Source organism: Tupaia chinensis, unplaced genomic scaffold (genome assembly GCF_000334495.1).
Source record: "Tupaia chinensis unplaced genomic scaffold, TupChi_1.0 Scaffold000234_1, whole genome shotgun sequence".
In the NCBI taxonomy this organism is placed as follows: domain Eukaryota; kingdom Metazoa; phylum Chordata; class Mammalia; order Scandentia; family Tupaiidae; genus Tupaia; species Tupaia belangeri.
This window is the reverse complement of record NW_006159712.1, coordinates 713,944-734,800: the sequence shown is the minus strand read 5'-3', so window position 1 is coordinate 734,800 and position 20,857 is coordinate 713,944. Positions and strand designations below refer to the sequence as shown.

The following is a 20,857-nucleotide window of genomic DNA, read 5'->3' as shown; positions in this document are numbered from 1 at the left end:
CTTTCCCAAAGCCCAAGGTAGACGACATCATCATCATCATCGTTTCTTTTTACAGGTAAGAAACCAAGATTCAGAAACTAAGTAATACCTAATTCATGCCAGGACTAGAATTCAAATCTAGATATTTTGCAGACCAAAGCCTGTACTTTTTTTTTAATTTGCTAATAAGTTTATCAAGATAGGGTTCCTATGCACTACTGGAAAAGTAAAGAAAACATTTACCCTGTCTTCCAAGAGCATATGCTTAAACTAATGGAGGAAACATATATTCATATGAAAAATTAATGCTACATAAAGATCATATTCTGTTATATGATATGAAAAGTACCAGTGACAGGCTGGCCCCATGATGCTCTGAGGATCTAAAGAAGAATGCTTCGTACTGTTTCCATTAGGACAGCTTCTTTTAGAGATATTACTTACGCAATGAAACTTACACCTTTCTAAATAACAAAATTTCTCCATTTTTCACCCAACCCTCATTAATAGGGTTTTGAGAATTGTTTTTTCTTTAACAGAAAAAAAAAAAAGTTCTGTGTATAAAACAAAACTAAACAACAGCATGCCCTTTGTTTAAAAACTGTGGGGGTCCAGACAGCACAGTGGTCAAAACAGCACTGTGAGACTAACTCACATGGGAGGGGTCCAAGTCCATGTCCGGAGACTTCCCTGAGTATGCTGAGCACATGTGTGACCATGACCTGGGGCAGGCTGAAGCTGGAAGGTGGATGGATCACAACCTGCACACCCTGCTGGGAGTGCTATCTTTCACCTCACTCATGAAGAAAAACATGTCACCTAACAGAAATGCAGACATATTAAAGAAGAAGGAGAGAAGGGAGGAAGGCTTAGCAAGGCCATACCTCGTTAACAGTGAGCGCACTTCTGACATGAAACATGTAACCAAAGGTGAAGCCATAATTCAGCTTCGTATTGCCCATCCTTCTCTGCAGGATGACCCCACTGGTGCACTAGTCTCTTATTTCTGAGATTTTTGCCCCATTCTTCACTGGTCAAATTATCTTAGTAGATTCTGGAATAAAAGATTAGGAATCTGTGAACTAAAAGGGAGGGTTGTTTCTCTTCTTGCATTTCTATGCCAGCTCCTATATACTTCCCTAAAATGGGTATTATGTTGTGGTTTCTTTTTGCTGTCATCAAAATTATTTTGATCAGGGAACCAGCAGTTAGCGTAATGGCTATGTCGCTGGACTCCCACGTAGTCGACCGCGGTTCGCGTCCCAGACCCTGTGGCTTAAAACTCACGCCGGGCGCATGTGCGTGTGTGCCCAAGATCCCGAGAGGAGAATGGAGGAGAAGGGATTGCGGCGTGACCATCCCCTCTGGGGGGTGATTTCTCGCTTTCTGTCTCTATGTCTCTCTCTGTCTGACTGGCGAGCACACACTCCCTATAGCAAAAAAAAAAAAAAAAAAAAAAGCAGACATATTAAAGAAGAAGGAGAGAAGGGAGGAAGGCTTAGCAAGGCCATACCTCGTTAACAGTGAGCGCACTTCTGACATGAAACATGTAACCAAAGGTGAAGCCATAATTCAGCTTCGTATTGCCCATCCTTCTCTGCAGGATGACCCCACTGGTGCACTAGTCTCTTATTTCTGAGATTTTTGCCCCATTCTTCACTGGTCAAATTATCTTAGTAGATTCTGGAATAAAAGATTAGGAATCTGTGAACTAAAAGGGAGGGTTGTTTCTCTTCTTGCATTTCTATGCCAGCTCCTATATACTTCCCTAAAATGGGTATTATGTTGTGGTTTCTTTTTGCTGTCATCAAAATTATTTTGATCAGGGAACCAGCAGTTAGCGTAATGGCTATGTCGCTGGACTCCCACGTAGTCGACCGCGGTTCGCGTCCCAGACCCTGTGGCTTAAAACTCACGCCGGGCGCATGTGCGTGTGTGCCCAAGATCCCGAGAGGAGAATGGAGGAGAAGGGATTGCGGCGTGACCATCCCCTCTGGGGGGTGATTTCTCGCTTTCTGTCTCTATGTCTCTCTCTGTCTGACTGGCGAGCACACACTCCCTATAGCAAAAAAAAAAAAAACAAAAAAAAAAACAAATAAACCTCTCCAAAAAAAAAAAATTTTATTTTGATCAAATGATAGAAAATGTTGGAAAAAACTAAATATTGTGTTACAGTTTTTTTGTAGAAAACTTTCATTAATTTATGTTTTCTGATAAACAGCTGTATAGATATTTCCTCACTGAACAAATTGTCTATGTTCATAGTATAATTAAATTCCAAATGTTTGGTGGCATTTTCATATAATCTGCATGTTGTCTGAATGATAAGGTGCCTTGGAAAATGAGACAGTCTTTTAAAAGAAATGCTGTAATCATACATTGATTTTAAATGACCCTGTCACATGTGAAAACAAATCAGATTGTTGCTCTTAATGAGCTTTTCAATTTACTATTCAGTAGATCAGATAAGTGGATTTAAGAGGTAATGATCCTGTTTAGTACTCAAGCTTGACTGTCAGATCCTAGTAGTGGAGAGAAATCCCCAAGGACAAAAGCGTTGACACAGTTCTAGATGGGATAATGGGAATCAAAGCTAATGGATGATAAAAGGAATGGTGCAAGTTACAAGGATAATTGTGGATTAAAGCACTGCCATGTGTCAATGTTGACTGTTTTTTCTAGCATATTATTGGGTCAAATCTGATGTTTTGAGAAACTGTTTTGACAGCAGAGCACAACAGACCTGCCTGCCTAACTTCCTTCTCTCTTGAATGCCAGAGACACAACAGAAAAAAATTTCCATATAGGAACCCACAATTTTAAAAGACACATTTTTATTAATGTTAAAACATTTTAATGTTAAAAATCATGCTTTCGTTAATTATTCCATGTGGCATGGTTAAAATAAAATTTAGATTGCTTCCTAGTTTTGACATAAAAAATAATATAAAATCTTGAAAATGTGAAATTTGATTTTAGAAAAATGCAGGTTAGTCACACTTCATTGTGTTATCCAAAACAAGGAAATGAACCAGGAGAGAACAGAGGAAGAAAGGTGTAAAAACAATAAAAATAAAATAGGCAAGTTGAGGTAACATCACGGCCATGTCCTTTCCAAAAGCCAACATATCGAAGCATGGAATGTACTATTAATTTTTATCTGTAAGGGTAGTCCTTTAAGCCATCAGGAGAATTTGTGCTTTGAGTTGAAGTGGAACTAGTTTAAACATATTCATTTTTGCTTTCATCTGTGTTAAATGAAGGTGCCTTAACAATTCCGGCGAGAGTTAAGGGCACAGGTCTGTGGCCCTGAGCAGAGTGGGTACAAGGCAGGACAGGGCAGCATGAGATCCCCACTGTTACATGACTTAGAAACTAGCCTGCTTTGAACAATCTCATTGACAAAGGTGCTCTAAAATGAAGCTTAAAGCCAGTTCATAGGTTAAAAATAACAGTACAGCCACTCTATAATTGCTTTTCTTCTGTTGTAATTTATCATTCTGTATGTTTTGTTCATAGATGCCAATGTATACTTACTAGGAAAAATCTGTATTTATTATTTGTGTAATATTCACATTATAATATGTTGGGTTGTCAGGAAAGACGTGATGTATTTTTCCATGCAAAAATGTGTCATGACTTTGCCCAAAACCCAGTAATTCTTGTGGCTCTCAGCCACCTTTGCCATCACACATCAAACACACATGTAGTTTTCACTCCACAAATACTGCCGTAGGTGCTGGGACACAAAGGATAAGACACAGTATCACCTTTCAAGGAGCTCTTAGTGTCGGTAGTGAGGGAGGTAGACACAGTCAATTAAATTATAGAAAGTGCCATGTTAGAGGAATGGACCAGATGGTGTGGAAAAATGAAGGACAGTACAGCTCACTCTGAGAAAGCTTCAGGAGCTGACTTTGGAATGAGAATCAGAGGAAAAGGAGGAAGAAGGCTGATTCACGCAAAATGAACGGCTCCTGGGCACACAGAAATGGGAACTCGCGTGAGTGTCGCAGAGACCCATCAGTATTTCATTGTGACTTGAGTTGAGGGAAGCGGTGGAAGATGAGGTAGTCTGGGACCAAGTTGTGAAGGGGTTTGCATGCCATCAATCCTATTAATATCAGATTTTCCAAGGGACCCAATTTGAACACTCATACCCAAGAGAGAGGTTTTGGATCGTGGTGAACTAAGAGAGAATTCTCTTCTCCCTTTAAGCCCTGTGTGTGGTTAGAGGTTTCTGACCATTGAGGATTGGTGATAATAATCTGGCTACTACGTCCTCTCTCCTTGATACCCTCTTTCCCCCAACATGGATAACATCTGTCTTGTAAGAGATGAAGGCCTACCTACTTTCATGAGTGAAGTCATTGCAACCTTTTCTGTAGAGTTGTCTCAGTTAACCAATGAAGCAACAGGAATTTGAATCTCAGCCTTTGTTTCTCTCCCTCAGCTTCTCCCCTCAACATTTCTGCCTTTGCTTTCCTGCTGTCATTCTCTACCACAGCCCCTCCTTTTCTCCCTCATTTTACTTCCCCTGATTGACTACCAGCCTGAGGAGGAGGCTTCTACACGTAGAATACAAGCTTCTGATTCCAGTGTTGTTTACAAGCTTCTGTGATATTTAAAATCGAAATAAGAGATTCTGCAATGAATAGCTTCCCTCTCCTGTATGACTGTGTAACTCTGAATGATTAGTGGAACCCTGTGATTTTTCTTACCTTCATGAACTTTGGCAGTGTGTCAGGGGGTGTTCAGGTAGAAAAGACAATAGGCAGAGGCAGTGGAAACTAAGTTGTCAAACACAGGAAATAGATCAGGAGAAGGTAAGAGAATGCGATCACAGGGGATCAAATCACAGAAGAGAAATCCCATGCAGCTGGTGTCTGGCAGGAATAACCTGGAATCACACCAGAGCATCAGGGAGTATGGAGGTGTCAACCCACCTCTCAGCTTTGCCAGGCTATTAGGTAATACTCCATTGGCTGCTGGTGGCATTTCCCATTTGCTGTAGGGTAGGTGTTTATAAGTGCATTGTGGCTTGGGTCGAGACTGAAATGTTGCACCCCAAACTCTGCAAACAACACTTTCTCATTGGAAGCGTAGTGGAGTCCCAGGCCCTCATGTTTTCAACTGAGAATCCCTGAGCTTGGGATTTCCCTCGCAGCATGAAAAGTAAGATCTACCTCTGTATATGGGGGAGCTTAATTAGGGGATATTTGAGAAGAATTTCTATAAATTCTTTAGGTTCCTTTGATTTTTGAAATCCTTGTTTTTAAAACTACATTACATAATCTCAAGTTAGTTGATACTTTGCTGATTCTGGAATAAATGAAAACTTTGTTAAATGCTGGAGCCTTCTGTCGGGCACTCTGGTCTGTAGCCCTTTGCATACCTACTCCCATCTGTGAGAAAGGGATGGTTAATCACTTTGAGAAAAAAGGTATGTAGTATGTGGGAGTACAGCGGTTGTGTGGGTGTGTAAGTTTGTATGTACTTCAAACATACACACTACCTCTCTGTAGGGAGAGGCTAGTAAATTCTAAATTTGTAAAGTGTTTTTAAAATCTTTCATTTGCTCTTCCTAACACTCCCTGTTGCAGTGTGGCTGCAACAGTACATTAAATCTTACATTTGCTCAATTTGAAGTCTTTTGAAAATATATGTTAATAGTAAAGCTTTTAACAATGAAATGTTTTTACATAGGTATACGCCCGTATGTCAGAAGTCTTAGGAATAACAGATGACAACCACGTTCTAGAAACATTCATGACAAAAATGTGAGTTCCTGTTTTAATTCTTAATTTTTCTTTTGTTTTTGATTTCAACCTAATAGACATTTTTCTATACTTAAGTCTCTTTATAGATATTAATTTTTAACAAAATATTGTGAAATCTATTGCTTAAACACATAGAATGTTAGCATAATTCTTAACTGAAACTTAATTTCACATATTCAAAACTCTTCGAAAGAACGTTTTAATTTATGAAGATATTCATAGAAGTGTACCATGCAACTTCAGAATATGGTTTAAAAAGGTTTAGAGACCTTGCCACTTCAGGTCAGTTGAGCAGCATTTTTATTTTTAATTAAAAAGGAAACACCAATTTCAAAGTTCAACTGAAGTTAAGTATTGCAAATTATAGTCATTGAGAGAGATCTCATTGCCAAAGACTGGCTATTCCATGGTTCCTATAGGAACCTATGGCTACCAAAGACATATCTGTGGAAACTGTCCTTAAATTATCGAATAATATTACCAGCATCAACTAGTTTCTAGTCCTCACCATCACTTGCCTCTGCTTGCTACCTCGGTTTGTGTGTATAGGAGATACTTAGCACTGCCTTCCTTGTAGAAAACAGTCACGATCGTTAAGAAGTGAGTTTTAAAGCCATGGTTTCGTCTCGGTGGTTCATTTTTTAACAGTAACTATGAGCCTCTGCTTCTTTTGTAACTCCTGCTTTCATTCCCTCATGTGTTTGTTTTGAATACAGTATAATATTTCTGCTATGAAACATTTAAGCAGCTTTCTAATTTATAAAACTAAATTTGTAGAATTATACACTATTTGATGAACAATGTTCTTTACAGAGTAGTTGTATATACTTTTGAATATGCTATAAAAGGAACAGAATAGAAAGTATTTTACTGTAATTTAACCTGTGAGAAATATCTCACTTTGTGAGGTAGGTCTTCTTAAGTTACATAAATTTATGTGTATTTTTGTGGTTTTCCTTAAACAAGAAGATATATTGCTTATAATTAAAAACTTTTTTTTATATCTAGTGTTACAAACCTTAAATACTGGGGAAGATGTGAGCCTGTAATTTCCAGGACTCTTCAGTTCCTAAATGACCTTTCTGTTGGATATCCTTTTCACTGTGTATCTGATATTAATATATAAACAACCTAACAAGTGCATTCTATTGGTCAGGTATTTTATTTGTTTATAATTTTCGCACTCTTTTAAACAAGAATTTTCATTTAGCCTTATCTGTAAATGCATATTTTTGAAAGGTTTATGTTAGCTGCATACTGCAAAGCATTTATTCAGAGTCACAGGTGAAATTTATATGGATGTGTAGATTCTTAACTAGTAAAAGTTATGTTTATATTCATCCAGGTTAATAAATGGTTACATTAGAGAGCCTGCAACCACATACAATTTAGTCTATGGTTTCTCATAATTGTTAGACATTCTTGTTCTGTAAGAAAGTGTGGGGCCAGCCAAGCAGTACGGTAGTAACGTCACACTGTGCGATGCTGGATCTACGTGGGAAGGTTCCAGGTTTGCATCCGGAGGTCCCTGCATACCCTGGACATACACATGCATGCCATGATCTAGGCCAGCTGAGGCTAGGAGTGGATCGCTACGTGAAGACCTTGTTGGAGGTGCCTGTCTCTCCATTTCAGTCTCTCTGAAGAAATGAATAAATAAACTTTTTAAAGAAAGAAAAAGAAGTCTAACTGATCCCAGCTCCGTGGCTTGGTGGTTAAGGCAGCCAGATCCCACATGACTGACCATGCAGCTCAAGTCCTGGACTCGGCTGCTTGAGAAGTGCCAGGCACATGTGTGTGCATGCCTAAAATCCCAAAAGGAGGGAGAGCTGGAAGAGAAGGGATTGAATTGTGACCAGTCCTCAAGAGGTAGTGCCTTCTCCTCTCCCTCTCTGTCTGTCTCCATTGAGCACACGTACCCTCTAGCAAAAAAAGAAAAAAGGTCAAAATCCTCTTAAAAAATTACCTTTGAAAAACAAAAGAACATCATTTTCATTAGTTGAGTAATAGGAAGGACTAATAGGAAGAAAATTATAGAATTTTGGCCACTTTTTTGATTATTGGCCATATCAAATCAACATCTTATCAATTCCAAAATAAGATTTCCCATTCCACATTTAATATTTAGGGTTCTTGGGGCCAGCTCCATACTGCAGTGGTCACATACTGCTCAACTAAAGCCAGATCCCATGTGGCAACTGCAGTTCGAATCCCTGGCTTAGTCAGCCTAAGACACGCAGGGGCACATGGGTAAGTGCCCAGGCTCCAGCGGGCTAGAGAAGTAGAGGAAGGTGACTGCACCACGACCAGCCCCTGTGAAGGGTGCTTCTCTCTCCAGCCTTTCTCTTCCTTCCTCTCCCCCTCTTTCTCTTTCTGTATCTCATGCATGTGCTTTCTCATGAATAAAGAAAAAAATTAAGTTTAGATTTCTCTATAGCAAGTTTTTTAAAATTTAAAACCAAGAATCATTCTTTCTTACTATATTATAGTCAGTACCATTGTCTTATTTCTACCATGGGACAAAACCATGTAGACTGTCTTTTATTTATTGCTATCAAATATATAGGTGTTGTGAAAAATAAGTGTTGGTTTATTTAACTATTAAGATTAGCTGATATTTTAATATGAGGACAAATTCTGAAAGCGGGTAGCACTAGATGGAAACCTTTAATGTAGGTTTATCTCCAGAATATGTTTGTATTAGTTAAGTTTAAAATTGTGTTCCTTGGTAAACCATAGAAGATTTCTAAAGTATTAGACACCCACTTTTGTGCTGGAATTTAATATGCAACTTTTTATTGGAAAATAATCGTCCTTGTCTGGCAAAATCCACCATGCAATATTTCTGTTAGTAGGTATAATGCAATAAAGACAGGGAGGGCTATTTATCACTACAAATTTTGAGGATTTCAGGATTCTTTTTATTATTTTAATATATTTCTTTGATATTAAATCAGAAAAATGATAAATTACACCTGTCCTGGCTGTTTTTCCTTTTTACTGGAAAGTGATATACAACCCAATTCCAGTGGTCATTTTGGCTTTTTAAGATATGTATTTTTTCTTATTAAAAAAAAAAAAAACTCAACTTGTATTTTTTTCTAATAATAATGCCAAAATACTCTTTATTTCTAACATATGAAGTGGTTTATAAGTACTTCCTAGTATTGCAAACTCTGGCCTTTTCACATTGAATTACTTTGAGAGCATATTATCTGGAATGAAGCCTTGGTTATTCTATAACACATATCTATTGTTTAGATTTACTCTATTTTTTAGGATAAAATTGATATTTAATATAAAATTAATTTGATTTGTATTCTTTTTAGTATAATCTGCATAATGCCTAATTTATTTGTATCTGCTATTTAGGATCCTATTTTCTATCACATTATACATATTATATATTCTTTAATTAAGATATTATAACCTTTTATTTTACAAGGTGTTTATTGCTTTTGAACATTTCTTGAAGTTAATAAAAAATTATATTTCCAGAAAACTTATTAAATAAAAGTTTAAAAGCTGTAACACTTTAAACCAAAGGATACAAATTATTTCAACATGGGTACATTGATTTATATTTTTTAACAATTATTTCAGGTTTGCATATTTAGAAATATATATTAGCTCAATTTGATTTCAGTGCTCAGTTATTTGAATTATAAATCATTATGTCCCTTCTAGCTGATCAGTCATGAAATATCTTTGAATTCATTTACATAATGGAATATGTGAATGATATGAATTCAGTGTAGTCTCTAGTTACCTAATGCATGTTTTGTTGTTTCCGATAGATTTCTTTATTATAATGTGTTTTTTATCTTTATTTTAAAGCAATACATTCTTTTTTTTTTCTTTTTTTAAATAACAGGAGTTTTTTTTTAAACAGGGTCTTGCTGTGTGTTTATCCTCCTGCCCCAGCCTCCACTAGTTAGGATTACAAGTGAATACCACTACACCCAGCCTGTTTAGGTCACTGGGAACTGAACCCAAGCCTCCCAAACTCATGCAGTGATACCCTACCATGTGTGCCACCAAAACTAGGCTCATTCCTGGGCTAAAAATAAGATGACAAAACGCTTTTTTTAAAAAAATGATTTAAAAAAAAAAGACATTCTTTATCAATAGAAACAGTTTTGTAAAATAAAAATCATCATCTCTTGACCCATATTAATGGAAATTTATTTCTATATTCAAAGTGTTTTATTTAAAATGTTACTAACAAGTAAATGCAAAACATACTATCGATTTATTTATTTATTTATTTATTTATTTATTTATTTTTAGAGAGGTCTTTGCTATAGAGCATGTATTGCTCACTGGAAAGACAGAGAGAAAGCCAGAAATCATCCCCCAGGGAGATTGGCCACACCACATTCCCTTCTACTCCATTCCTTTTTTGGGATTTTGGGTGCACACACACACACACACACACACACACACACACACGCATGCACACCCAGCCTAAGTTTTAAGTCGCCAGGTCTGGGACTAGAACCGTGGTCGACTATGTAAGAGTCCAGCAATGTAACTGTTCTGTCATCTGCTGGCCCCATAACATATTATCTTAATGAAGTTTGTAATGTTCTGTATTACTTTATAGTACATATCTTCAAATACTGTTGTTGTTGTTTTTTTATATCTGCTCCTAGTGAAACTTACTCAGTGTTTATGATGTTCAAAGCCAGTCTCTGAACTTTGATATTTTTTTACATGACCACTTGTTTGGAAATTGAAATCACAAAAGAACCTCATTTTTTAGGAAGTGCTAGAAAGCCTTAAGGTATTAATCTCAAACTTTAGTGGGCCTCAGAAGGTGATTGCTTGTTACAACACAAGTCGGCAACCCTGCCTCAGTGATGCGCAGTAACACAACGTTCTGCAGTGTGGAAGCCGTGTGGAAGAGTGGAGCTAACCTCCAGGGTGACCTGTCTACACTGCACTCTGGGTGCACTCATGATGCTCGCTGGCTCAGGAAGGCTGGAGAACCATCACGACATGAGACTGTTGGGATGCCTGTCTCTTTCACTGTCTTATGAGAAGGAATAAAATAAACATTTTTCAAAAAATCACAAACTGTTGGGCCAGCTGGTGGCATAGGGTTAAGGCAGCTAAATCTTACATGGCAGACTGTGCAATTTGATCCCAGACCCAACGGCTTCAAACACTTGCCAGTCAAGTGTGCATGCGTGCCCAAAATCTCGAGAGGAGACTTGGAAGAGAAGGGATTGCAACATGGCTGCTCCTTCCCCCCCCACACCAGAGGTGCTTTCTCACTTTCTCTCTCTTTCCTCTCAGCAAGCCCACACACCCTATAGCAAATTAAAACACACACACACACAGGCCCCACTCCCTGAGTTTCCATTTTAGGAGATAATAAGCTGAGGCCTGAAACTTTGCATTTTTAGCAGTCCTCAGGTGATGTGGGTGACTCAGGGGCCATACTTGAGAACTTCTGCCTTTAGATAATCAGAAAATAAAACTATATGTTTTGAACAGGAAAATCAGGTACTTCTCCCACAGATACTTCTTCATAGGACTTTGTCCTCACTAGGAAAAGGCAGACTTGACATTTTCAGAGATACTCTAGTTCACTAAATATTGGGTCAGTAAAGTCATGATGTATTTTTCTATGCAAAAACATGTCATGACTTTTCTGACAACCCAATAATAACATGGGCAACAGGGAAAGATGCCATTATATAAGTCTCCAATTGTAACTGGAGTCTCCTATTGCATTTTACTCCAAAGTAGCTGTTGACTAAATTTGAAGCTTTCCATTTCAGTGGTTCTGTCTAGCAGCAGACCTCCATTGTCAGATTCAAGACTTAGGAATCCTTCTCCCTCCTCAAACATGTTTTATGGTCAGAAATTTTTGTTTTATAAGTGGCAAGAAGTGTGATTGTTCAGATAAATGGAAAAAGAAAATTGGAGAGAATAGGATCCTAGAGAGCAATTAAACTCATTTATTATAATGCCTGTAAAAGGGAGGAAATGGGACCAGCAATAGTGTAATAGTTACGTCTCTGGACTCCCATGTAGTTGACCACGGTTCAAGTCCCAGACCCAGTGACTTAAAACTCATGCAGGCTGAATGTTTGTGCATGCCCAAAATCCTGAGAGGAAAAGGGATTGCAGTGCGGCCACCCCCAGCAAGGGAGTGATTTCTCACTTTCTGTCTCTGTCTATCTCAAGTGAGTGCATACACCCTATAGCAAAAATCTCTTTCTAAAAAAAAAAAGAAAAGAAAAGGGAGAAATGTATTATATTTCCTTTGAGATGTTTGTCATTAATCATTATTTCAAGCTTTTCTTCCTTAAAAAAAATAAATAAAAGTTCAGGCCCAGCTGGTGGTGGGCCTCATGATTGACTGTAATTCAAGTCCCAGACCCAGCAGTAGTAAAATCACACCAGGCCCATGTGCATGCCTACACAGAATTTCAAGAGGAGAATGGAGAAGTTTCACAATAGCCAAAATATGGAAACAATCTAAGTGTCTATCAGTGGTCAGATGGGCAAAGAAAATGTGATATATATATATATACAATTATATATGTATATATATATATATCACAAGATACTATTCTACCTCAAAAAAGAAGGAAATTCAGTCATTTGTAACAACATGGATGACCCTGGAAGATATTACGTTAAGTGAAATAAGCCAGATATAGAAATACAGATACAGCATGATACCTACATGTAGAATCTAAAAAAGTTGAACTCATAGTAGAGAACAGAGTGATGGCTGTCAGGGGCTGTTGTGGGGAGGTGAATGGTAAATGTTGATCAAAGAATACAAAATTTCAGTTAAGATAGGAAAAATAAATTCAAGAAATCTATTGTACAACATGATAACTAATTAATAATGATGTATTACAGTCTTTTTTTTTTACATTTTTAAAAGTTTACTCATTGATATCTCCATGAGAGAGAGAGATAGAGGCAGAGAGAGAGAGAGAGAGGGGGGGGCAGGAGCCCCTCTCCCCTACAGAGGGGATGCCATGATCCACCCTGTCTCAGCTATCCTGGATCATAGGCACCCGTGTACGTGCAGTGTGCTGAGGGAGGAAAACCCAGGACTTTATCCAGCTGAGTCCACTTGCATTACCACTGTGCTACTGCATGACCCCTGCATTCCTAAAAGTCATTAATAAAAAACAATTTTAGTATGTCTTCATCACAAAAAATGAAGTATATGAAGTAATATGTATGTTAATTAGCTTGATTTAGCTTTTTTACAGTGTATGAAGTGGAACTACTGGGTCAAATGGCATTTCTATTTTAAAGTTTTGAGGGACCTCTATAATGGCTGTACTAAATTACACTGCCACTAACAGAATGCAGGGGTTCCCTTTTCCTCTACATTTTCCCCAACATTTGTTATCTGTCTTTGTCATAATAGTTATTCCAACAGTTATGAGGTATTATAGCATTCGTTTTAATATGTATTTCTCTGGTGAATAGTGATTTGGGGCATTTTTTCCCATACCTTGGGCTGTTTGGATGTGTATGTTTACTTTTAAAAAATGCATGTTCAAATCCTTTGCCCATTTTTAATCATGCTATTAGTTTTCTTAGTAGAGTTGTTTGAATTCCTTGTATATTTTGTTTAACCCTTTATAGGTTGTAGTTTTAAACATTTTCTCCCATTCCCTAGGTTGTCTTTTCATTCTGTTGATTATTTCTTTGCTGTACAAAAGCTTTGTATTGATAGCTTGATGTAATCCCATTTGTCTGTTTTGCTTTTGTTACTGTGCTTTTGGGTCATATTTGAAAAATCATTGCCCAGGCCAATGTCATGGAGTATCCCCCTATGTCTCTGTCTAGTAGTACTATAGTTTCAAAGTAAGACTTTAATCCATTTTGAGTTGATTTTTCTATATGGTATAAGATAAAGGTTTAGTTTTATTCTTCTGCATGTGGATGGCCTGTTGTATCTTCCCCACTGTCCTTGGCACCTTTGTCAGAACTCAATTGACTATAAAAGCATAGATTTTTAAAAAGTGATCAATATTCTACTGTAATTCATTGTTTACTCAAATTTACAATAGAAACATTTCTCACTTTGAGTTTCAGATATTGGGTTGTTGGAAAAGTCATGATGCATTTTTGCATTTTTTTTTTTAAAAATGTCCTGACTTTTCCGACAACCCAGTATATAATAATGAAAAAGGAAATTTCTGTGTCGGTCAGGCCCTCTGTTGGTAGTTTCCTTTTATTACACAATCTTCAAAGATTTGAGAAAAATGCAAAATATCTTTAGCTTTTTAAAAACAGACCCCATAGGGGCCAACAGGTGGCATGGTGGTTAAGGTACTGGACTCCCACATGGCCGACCATGGTTTGAGTCCCAGACCTGGTGGCTTCCTATCTTACTTTCCCTCTCTCTCTTCCTCTTTCTCTGTCTTTCTCTGGTGACTACACATGCCCAATATCAAATTAAGATAATAATAATAAATAAAATTAAATAAGTAATTCTAAAATTAAAATACCCCATAAAAGAGTTCTTAATTAATTTATGACTATATCTAAACTCATGTTTTACTAGGGGGTGTGTATTCTCTGAAAGAGAGAGAAGGGAAAAGTGAGAAATCACCCACTGAGGGGATGGCAACAATGCAGTCCCTTCTCCTCCATTCTCCTCTTGGGATTTTAGGCATGCATAAGCACACGCCTGGCGTGACTCAGTGCAGTCAGCATATGGGACCCAGTTGCCTTAACCATCACACCACTGGCTAGCCCATGTTTTACTCAATTGATACTAGTAACCTCAACAGTTCTTAGGATTAATGATTTCTCCATGTTAATTCATGGGGCCCAAAATGAAAAATATAAGGTTCCTTGTTTAAAAATTATTAAGAATTCCAAGACCTCTGGAGAGCATTAAGCCAAGCATAGGCTGTACACACCAGAGACTTGTCTAAGTGTACAGCTTGCATGCCTGTGAAGCTGGCCCCGCTCCTCTGTGGTGTAAAGAGATCTTTACTTCCATATAGTTTCAGACTAACTCTCTGTGAATATAATTCCTACCCACATGCATCATAAATCTATTGATTAGTTTATTTACAAGCCAAAGAGTCTATTTTCTGTCAAAGTCACTTGACCACCAGGATGATTTTATTTTCCAGCCACATACCTTTCTTAGATTTATTTGTGTTTCTTTTGCCTACTCGTTGGTTTAAGTGCAATAACCAGATTGCATCCTTGGTATTTAACATTGAGTAAACAAGATTTTGAAATTTAATTTTATACTTACCTTAATGATTTACTTTCTCTTGTTGGTCTCTTTCAATTCAGCATTTACTAAGTACAGGGCAAAAGGACAAATAAAACACAATCCTTACCCTCACCAATTTTAAATTCTAACAGAATTGACCCTGACTTCAGATTTCTCACCTATATTTCTCCCAAGAACTCAAAGTCAGTTATTTTACTAACATAATTTCTTTTTTATTATATACTAATTAATAATTTTTTAAGATTACAAATTTATTACATGTTAATTTTTTGAAAATTTACACATGACATTGTGATATGGCTTCCTTGAGGTTGTCCTTTTTATTCAGTATCATTTAGACATAGCATATGTACAAACCATTTAGTTACAGTTTTTATAATTACCAAGTAATGTGTAAACCAGACGTCTGTACTCTGTCCCTGACCTTCCCACCACTGAGGTATGACTCCTGATTGTGAAGAGGGTCAGGAAAGAGTATAGGATGAGAGATCAAGCAGAGGTCTAGAATGAAATAGGAGTAAAGGATGAAAGTAGAATCAGGTTTGTCTGTTACAGAAAATACTTAGTAATAAGCAGTAGTAATTCTGCATTTGTGAGACAGTATTAAAATGCATTGCTTTATTTTATTGAGCACCTCCATTTCCAGATGGTTTGTGAGAATGTTAAATAAAACTAGTTTCAACATCCCTCCCTTAGGCATACTTCTATTAACATTTCTCATCAAAAGAAATGTTGATTTATTTCTTGTTTTCTGTATCAGCCATGGAAAAGTCATCCCACAATTTATCTCCTTGGTTTGTCTTTATACTAGAATCAGCTATGCAAATCCTTTTCATTTCTCCTTATTCAGATCTCCACCAAATTCTTTAGATTCTTGCTTCATGAGATTTCCTACCTTCAGTACTGTTTTGATCTGATCAGCAACCTTCTCAGAAGTCCAAAATCACTTCTATTTACTTCTCAGGTCAAAGTAAAATTACTGATTTTGAATTTGAATCCTTTAACAGTATTTGACTTACTGAGTTCCTATAACTTTCCCAATTCACCACTCAACTACACTTTGTACTAGGGCCAAGGAAATGTATTTTATCTTCCCTTTGACACCCTTCATTAATTTTCCCTGAATCACCACATCTGCCGTTCTCCCTCACTTGGTACATTTTAACTCAACTAGATCTCTTTCCGATTTCAGATTAGATGAAATACGGTCGATACTCAGTAAAGGACTTGATAGTGTGAGTTGAAGTCGTGCTTGGTGCTGCTGTGTGCCGATCATGTACTAAAGTGTGTGGCACTTTAACTTAACTTGTAACGTAAGGAACTAGTCCATTCTCAATTTATTATCATCCTTTGAAGGATTTTCAGCCATCCATAAGGAAACATTGCTGTTTTGTCATGTTCTTGGCTTTCTCCATTTGCCATGCCTGGCTATTAATAAGCCCTTCCTTACCAACACAGATGCAGACGGTAATTTTCTGGAAATTTGTTTAGTAGGTTACCATAGGCCAGGCCATAGTTTGCCGAGTCCTAGATGTGATGGTGGTTTACTAGTGAATTGGTCCCTCCTGAAAGAACAGGTTTCTCTGACTGTTCTGGGACCTGATTCCAGTTTCAGTTTTATTTCAATCAACTAGGGATTTCTGGAGGAACACTAGCCTCTTTAAAATTAAAGGGATATGATATAAATTTGTGGAAAAAGTTTACAGTTTAGAGTCCCTCAGACCTGGATATGAATCTTGGCTCTACAATTCCCATATCTTATGTGACCTTTGCTGAATTCTCTTACAACTCAAGACTCCTAGTGCAGTCGCTATTACTGTTGGCAGCACTACTGTGTTACTGATGTGAACCGTTCGAATAGGACTCAGAACTGCCCCTCAAACTTCACTCAGTGAAATAGGGGTGGAAATCAACAAACTGGAAATGTCTTAGTAGGGCTAGCCTGTGGCATGGTGGTTAGGGCAGCTGGATCCCACATGGCCAACTGCATGGTTGTAGTCCTGGACCTGGTGGCTTGAAAAACACACTGGGTACATGTGCATGTATGTACATGTATCCAAAATCCTGAAAGGACTGGAAATGAAGAAAGGGACTGCGGGTGCCCATTCCCAGTGGGGGTTCTTTTTTTTTGCTCCAATATTTGCTTTTTTTTAATATTACATTTAATCACATGCATGTTTACCGTGTATAACATTTCTTTTTCCAGCACGATTTCCATGTATATCAGTTGAGACAAAGACAGTACGATACAAATCCGCAACAGCAAATAGCTTTTCGTTATTTAGCAATTTAACATACCTTTTTTCCTTTTTCTTCCCCTGATCCCTTGCCTCCCTCCCTCCATTACCCACTCCTATAGTACCCTACCCTTACTATCTCTAGTATCCACCGTTGCCGTCCCTGCTACTATGCCTTCTTTCTCACTTACTGTAGCTCTCTCTCTGGCCAGTGCACATGCCCCCTGGCAGAAATTAAAAAACAAAAAAGAACAAAAGAAAAAAGAAATATCTTAAGTATCTACCAAATACAGTTCTCTTTATAATGCAGTTAAAAATGACAGAGTCTATGTGGGTGAAAAGAATGCAACCATTAATAAGAATCTTGTTTCGACAATAGAGTCTTTATGGAAACAGTATTTATCTAACTTCATACTGCCTAGCACAGTAATTTAGCTAATTCTCCTGCCCAACTAAAATGGCACAACTTATAAAAACCGTAGGCTCTTAGAGAAATTAAGATGAAATTATAAAGGTCATAAAGATGATGTGTCCCTTTACCTTTTTTTTTTTTTAACATTATAGACTCTCTTAAGAGCTGTAATTAGCTTCGAATTGAATTCCTATAAGGGAATATAAATATTCAGATGAACCCTCATTTTTTTCTTCATTGGAAAAAGTATTCATTCTTAATCATTGTTTTCTTTAGAATGTAATTAAAAGGCAGTGAGGCTGGCCTTAGTACAGAGTGCACAGATGCAGTTCTGCAGAAAATGTGTCTTTGCCAGATGAGATTCTTCCTGTGAATGTTCTGTTTATTGCCTCCATAAATATTCTATTGTCGAGACATGACTTGCTGTTTATTAACAGCACTGACAGGAAGATTCCTATTAATGGCAGCATTCTTATTACCCATACAGACACTGTCACTTTTAACTTTGCAATTTTAAGAGAATTGTATTTGGTAATTACTTAAGATATTTCTAAGTTTATTGATCTCTGCCCTGTTTAACTGAGTGGAGTTTGAATGGCAGTTTTGCTCAGTGATTGACACTGGGAAAAAGCATCAAGTCTACATCTTTGGAGGCATAGGAAAACTTCCTATCTGACGGCCCCAATCTTTTCTCCCTTCAGCCTGCAAGAATACAGTGCCTTGGGCAGCCACTGAGACCAGTGCACTGAGGAGAATGCATGGGGACGGCCGGTTGCCCTTAGGAAGTTTACAGTCTCATACAGAGATCAGCTTAATGTGCGCTTCATATACTTGCTGTATTGCAGCTGGAACGGCTACTTTGGAGTCATAGGCAACTTGAATTTAAATCATACTAATGTTCATCTTTTGAAAAGTTATGTAATTTTTTTCCTTTGTTTTCTCTTCTGAGAAATAGAAATAATACTACCTATCGTAAGGAGTCGTGCAAAATCACCTCGCAGGTAGTACGTGTTCTACAAATTCTCCACATCTTTGTGTCTTCTTCCCTTATTTATATTGATAATTGGCAAAGATGTTTGCATCAATCAGTCCTCACAACAGTCCCATGAGGCAGCTTGGACATGGGTTTCATCCCCATTTGTTGGAGAGGGAAACTAAGGCGTAGATGGGCCGAGTACTCAGACATCTAACCGATGGAACAGGGTAGTCAGCCCATGAGCCTTATATTAATTCATCCCTGAGCCACTGAAATGTAGACTTAGGCTTTTCAGTATCATTGTAGAAGCAATATACAGAGTTCCATGTTTGTAGGTGACATGGAGAAAAGGAAGAGATCCAGTGTTTTTATTGTAACCTGAATGGAACCACGGAAGAAAGGCATGAGTAAGGGCAGTGCACAGAATGGCCAAGAGATGATCAGCTGTGGTAGAAAACACATGACTGATAAAGTAGGAAAGAGGGCATTTGCATTCTGCGTAGTTGTGCTTAGAACCCATGTTGTGACCGAAGTTATTTAGGCCTTCTAGTCATGTTTATTATTTCTCAACTTTATCCTCATTCTGAGTTGAATGTTTTAAGTGAATTGACATGTGAAAATTCACTTGTGGAACTATTGACAGTTGTGATCCGCGCTGCTAAGATGCTGTGCTGCACACACTGGAACTTCATCAGAGGCCCAGGTTCAACTCCTGGCAGTGTGAAGGCTGGACACACTGGCACATGCCTGTAACCCCAACAATCAGGGGTCTAAGGCAGGAGAATCGCAAGCTCAAGGTTGGCCTGGGCAACACAGGGAGATGCTATCTCAAAAAAAGCCCAGCGTAGTGGCTGCACCTGCAGTCCTATCCGAGAAACAGGCAGGGTTGTGACACAGCAAGACCCTATCTTAAATAAATAAGAGAGTATAGAGAGTAAGCACTTGAGAAATACTAGTTTATTTAAACTGTCTTTAATACTTACTGACATAAAAGCTGCTATATGCTCTAAATTCTATTCTGACTTATATTTCTGCTAATTAAGCTCACTGTTTCTTAGAATTGAATAATTTTATTTTTCTTAATAGCCCATTATAGGTCTTTTATAATTATTTTATTATGAAATAAAATTAGGTAAAAGGAAATTCTCATTTTACTCCCAAAATGTAAAAAGGGTCAGTTTTAATTTTCCACTATCAATTCTGTAATAGAAAAGGAGTTCTTGTCTTAATTATAAAATTCACTCTTCTTTTCCATAACAAGAATATGTATAAGATATAAAAAGTAATTGTACTGGTTAATAATGGATTATCTTTCTTAACAGAATGAAAGACATTCTATAGTAATATTCTTTTTTTTTTTTTTTTTGTGGGGGTTTTTTTGTTACAAAGGGCCTGGGTTTGTTTTTTTATTTTATTTTTTTTTTTTTTTTTTTTTTGATAAGAGAGGGACAGAGTAAGAGAGAGAGGGAAAGTGAGAAAGCAAGCCTCCAGGTCTGGGACTCGAACCACGGTCAGCCATGTGGGAGTCCAGCGTCCTTAACCACCACACCTGCACCCCCATGGGGCATGGTCACACTGCAATCCCATCTCCTCCATCTCTCCCTCCTATTGGGATTTTGGGTACGCAAGTTTTTAAAAAAAAAAAAAACATTTTATAGGAATATTTTTTTTTTTTTTTTTTTTGGAGAGGTTTTTGCTATACAGTGCATGTGTTTGCCAGAAAGACAGAGAGAGACAGAGAGATAGAAAGTGAGAAATCACTCCCCAGGGGGATGGCCACACCGCAATTCCTTCTCCTCCATTCTCCTCTTGGGATCTTGGGCATACATGCATGCACACGCGTCTGGCGTGAGTTTAAGCCACTGATCTGGCATGAGTTTAAGCCACTGAGTCTGGGACTCAAACTGCGGTCGGCTACATGGGAGTTCAGCGACGTAGCCATTACGCCAACTGCTGGTCCCTATAGGAATATTCTTTAACAATAATGTCTGTTCTTCATAAGTAAAAATGAGTTGTTATAGTTCAGTGTTTTGTGATTTGTTGCACATTGATAAGACAAATATATTTCCCCAGATTCCTTAACTTCTATTACCTATATCCTTCTAAAAAAACTTGTGAAAATAGATGCTGTGAAATTCATGCTAAAAAACCATACGGTAAGTCTTCTTTCCTAGATTATGGACTAGAATTTCCTGGCAAGTTTAGGTAAAGCATTAGTAACTTTGGGTG

General features: G+C 37.6%; 1 protein-coding gene across 1 annotated transcript in view; it reads left to right on the top strand.

Moving 5' to 3' along the window:
* The window catches only part of RANBP17 (RAN binding protein 17), a 312,972-nt gene that overhangs the window by 198,770 nt on the left and 93,345 nt on the right, over window positions 1-20,857 (top strand). Inside the window, exons 15-17 of the mRNA XM_006148371.2 lie at window positions 5,686-5,759; window positions 6,768-6,848; window positions 20,721-20,784. Coding sequence (XP_006148433.1) covers window positions 5,686-5,759; window positions 6,768-6,848; window positions 20,721-20,784 — 219 coding nt within the window. The remainder of the gene's footprint in view (window positions 1-5,685; window positions 5,760-6,767; window positions 6,849-20,720; window positions 20,785-20,857) is intronic.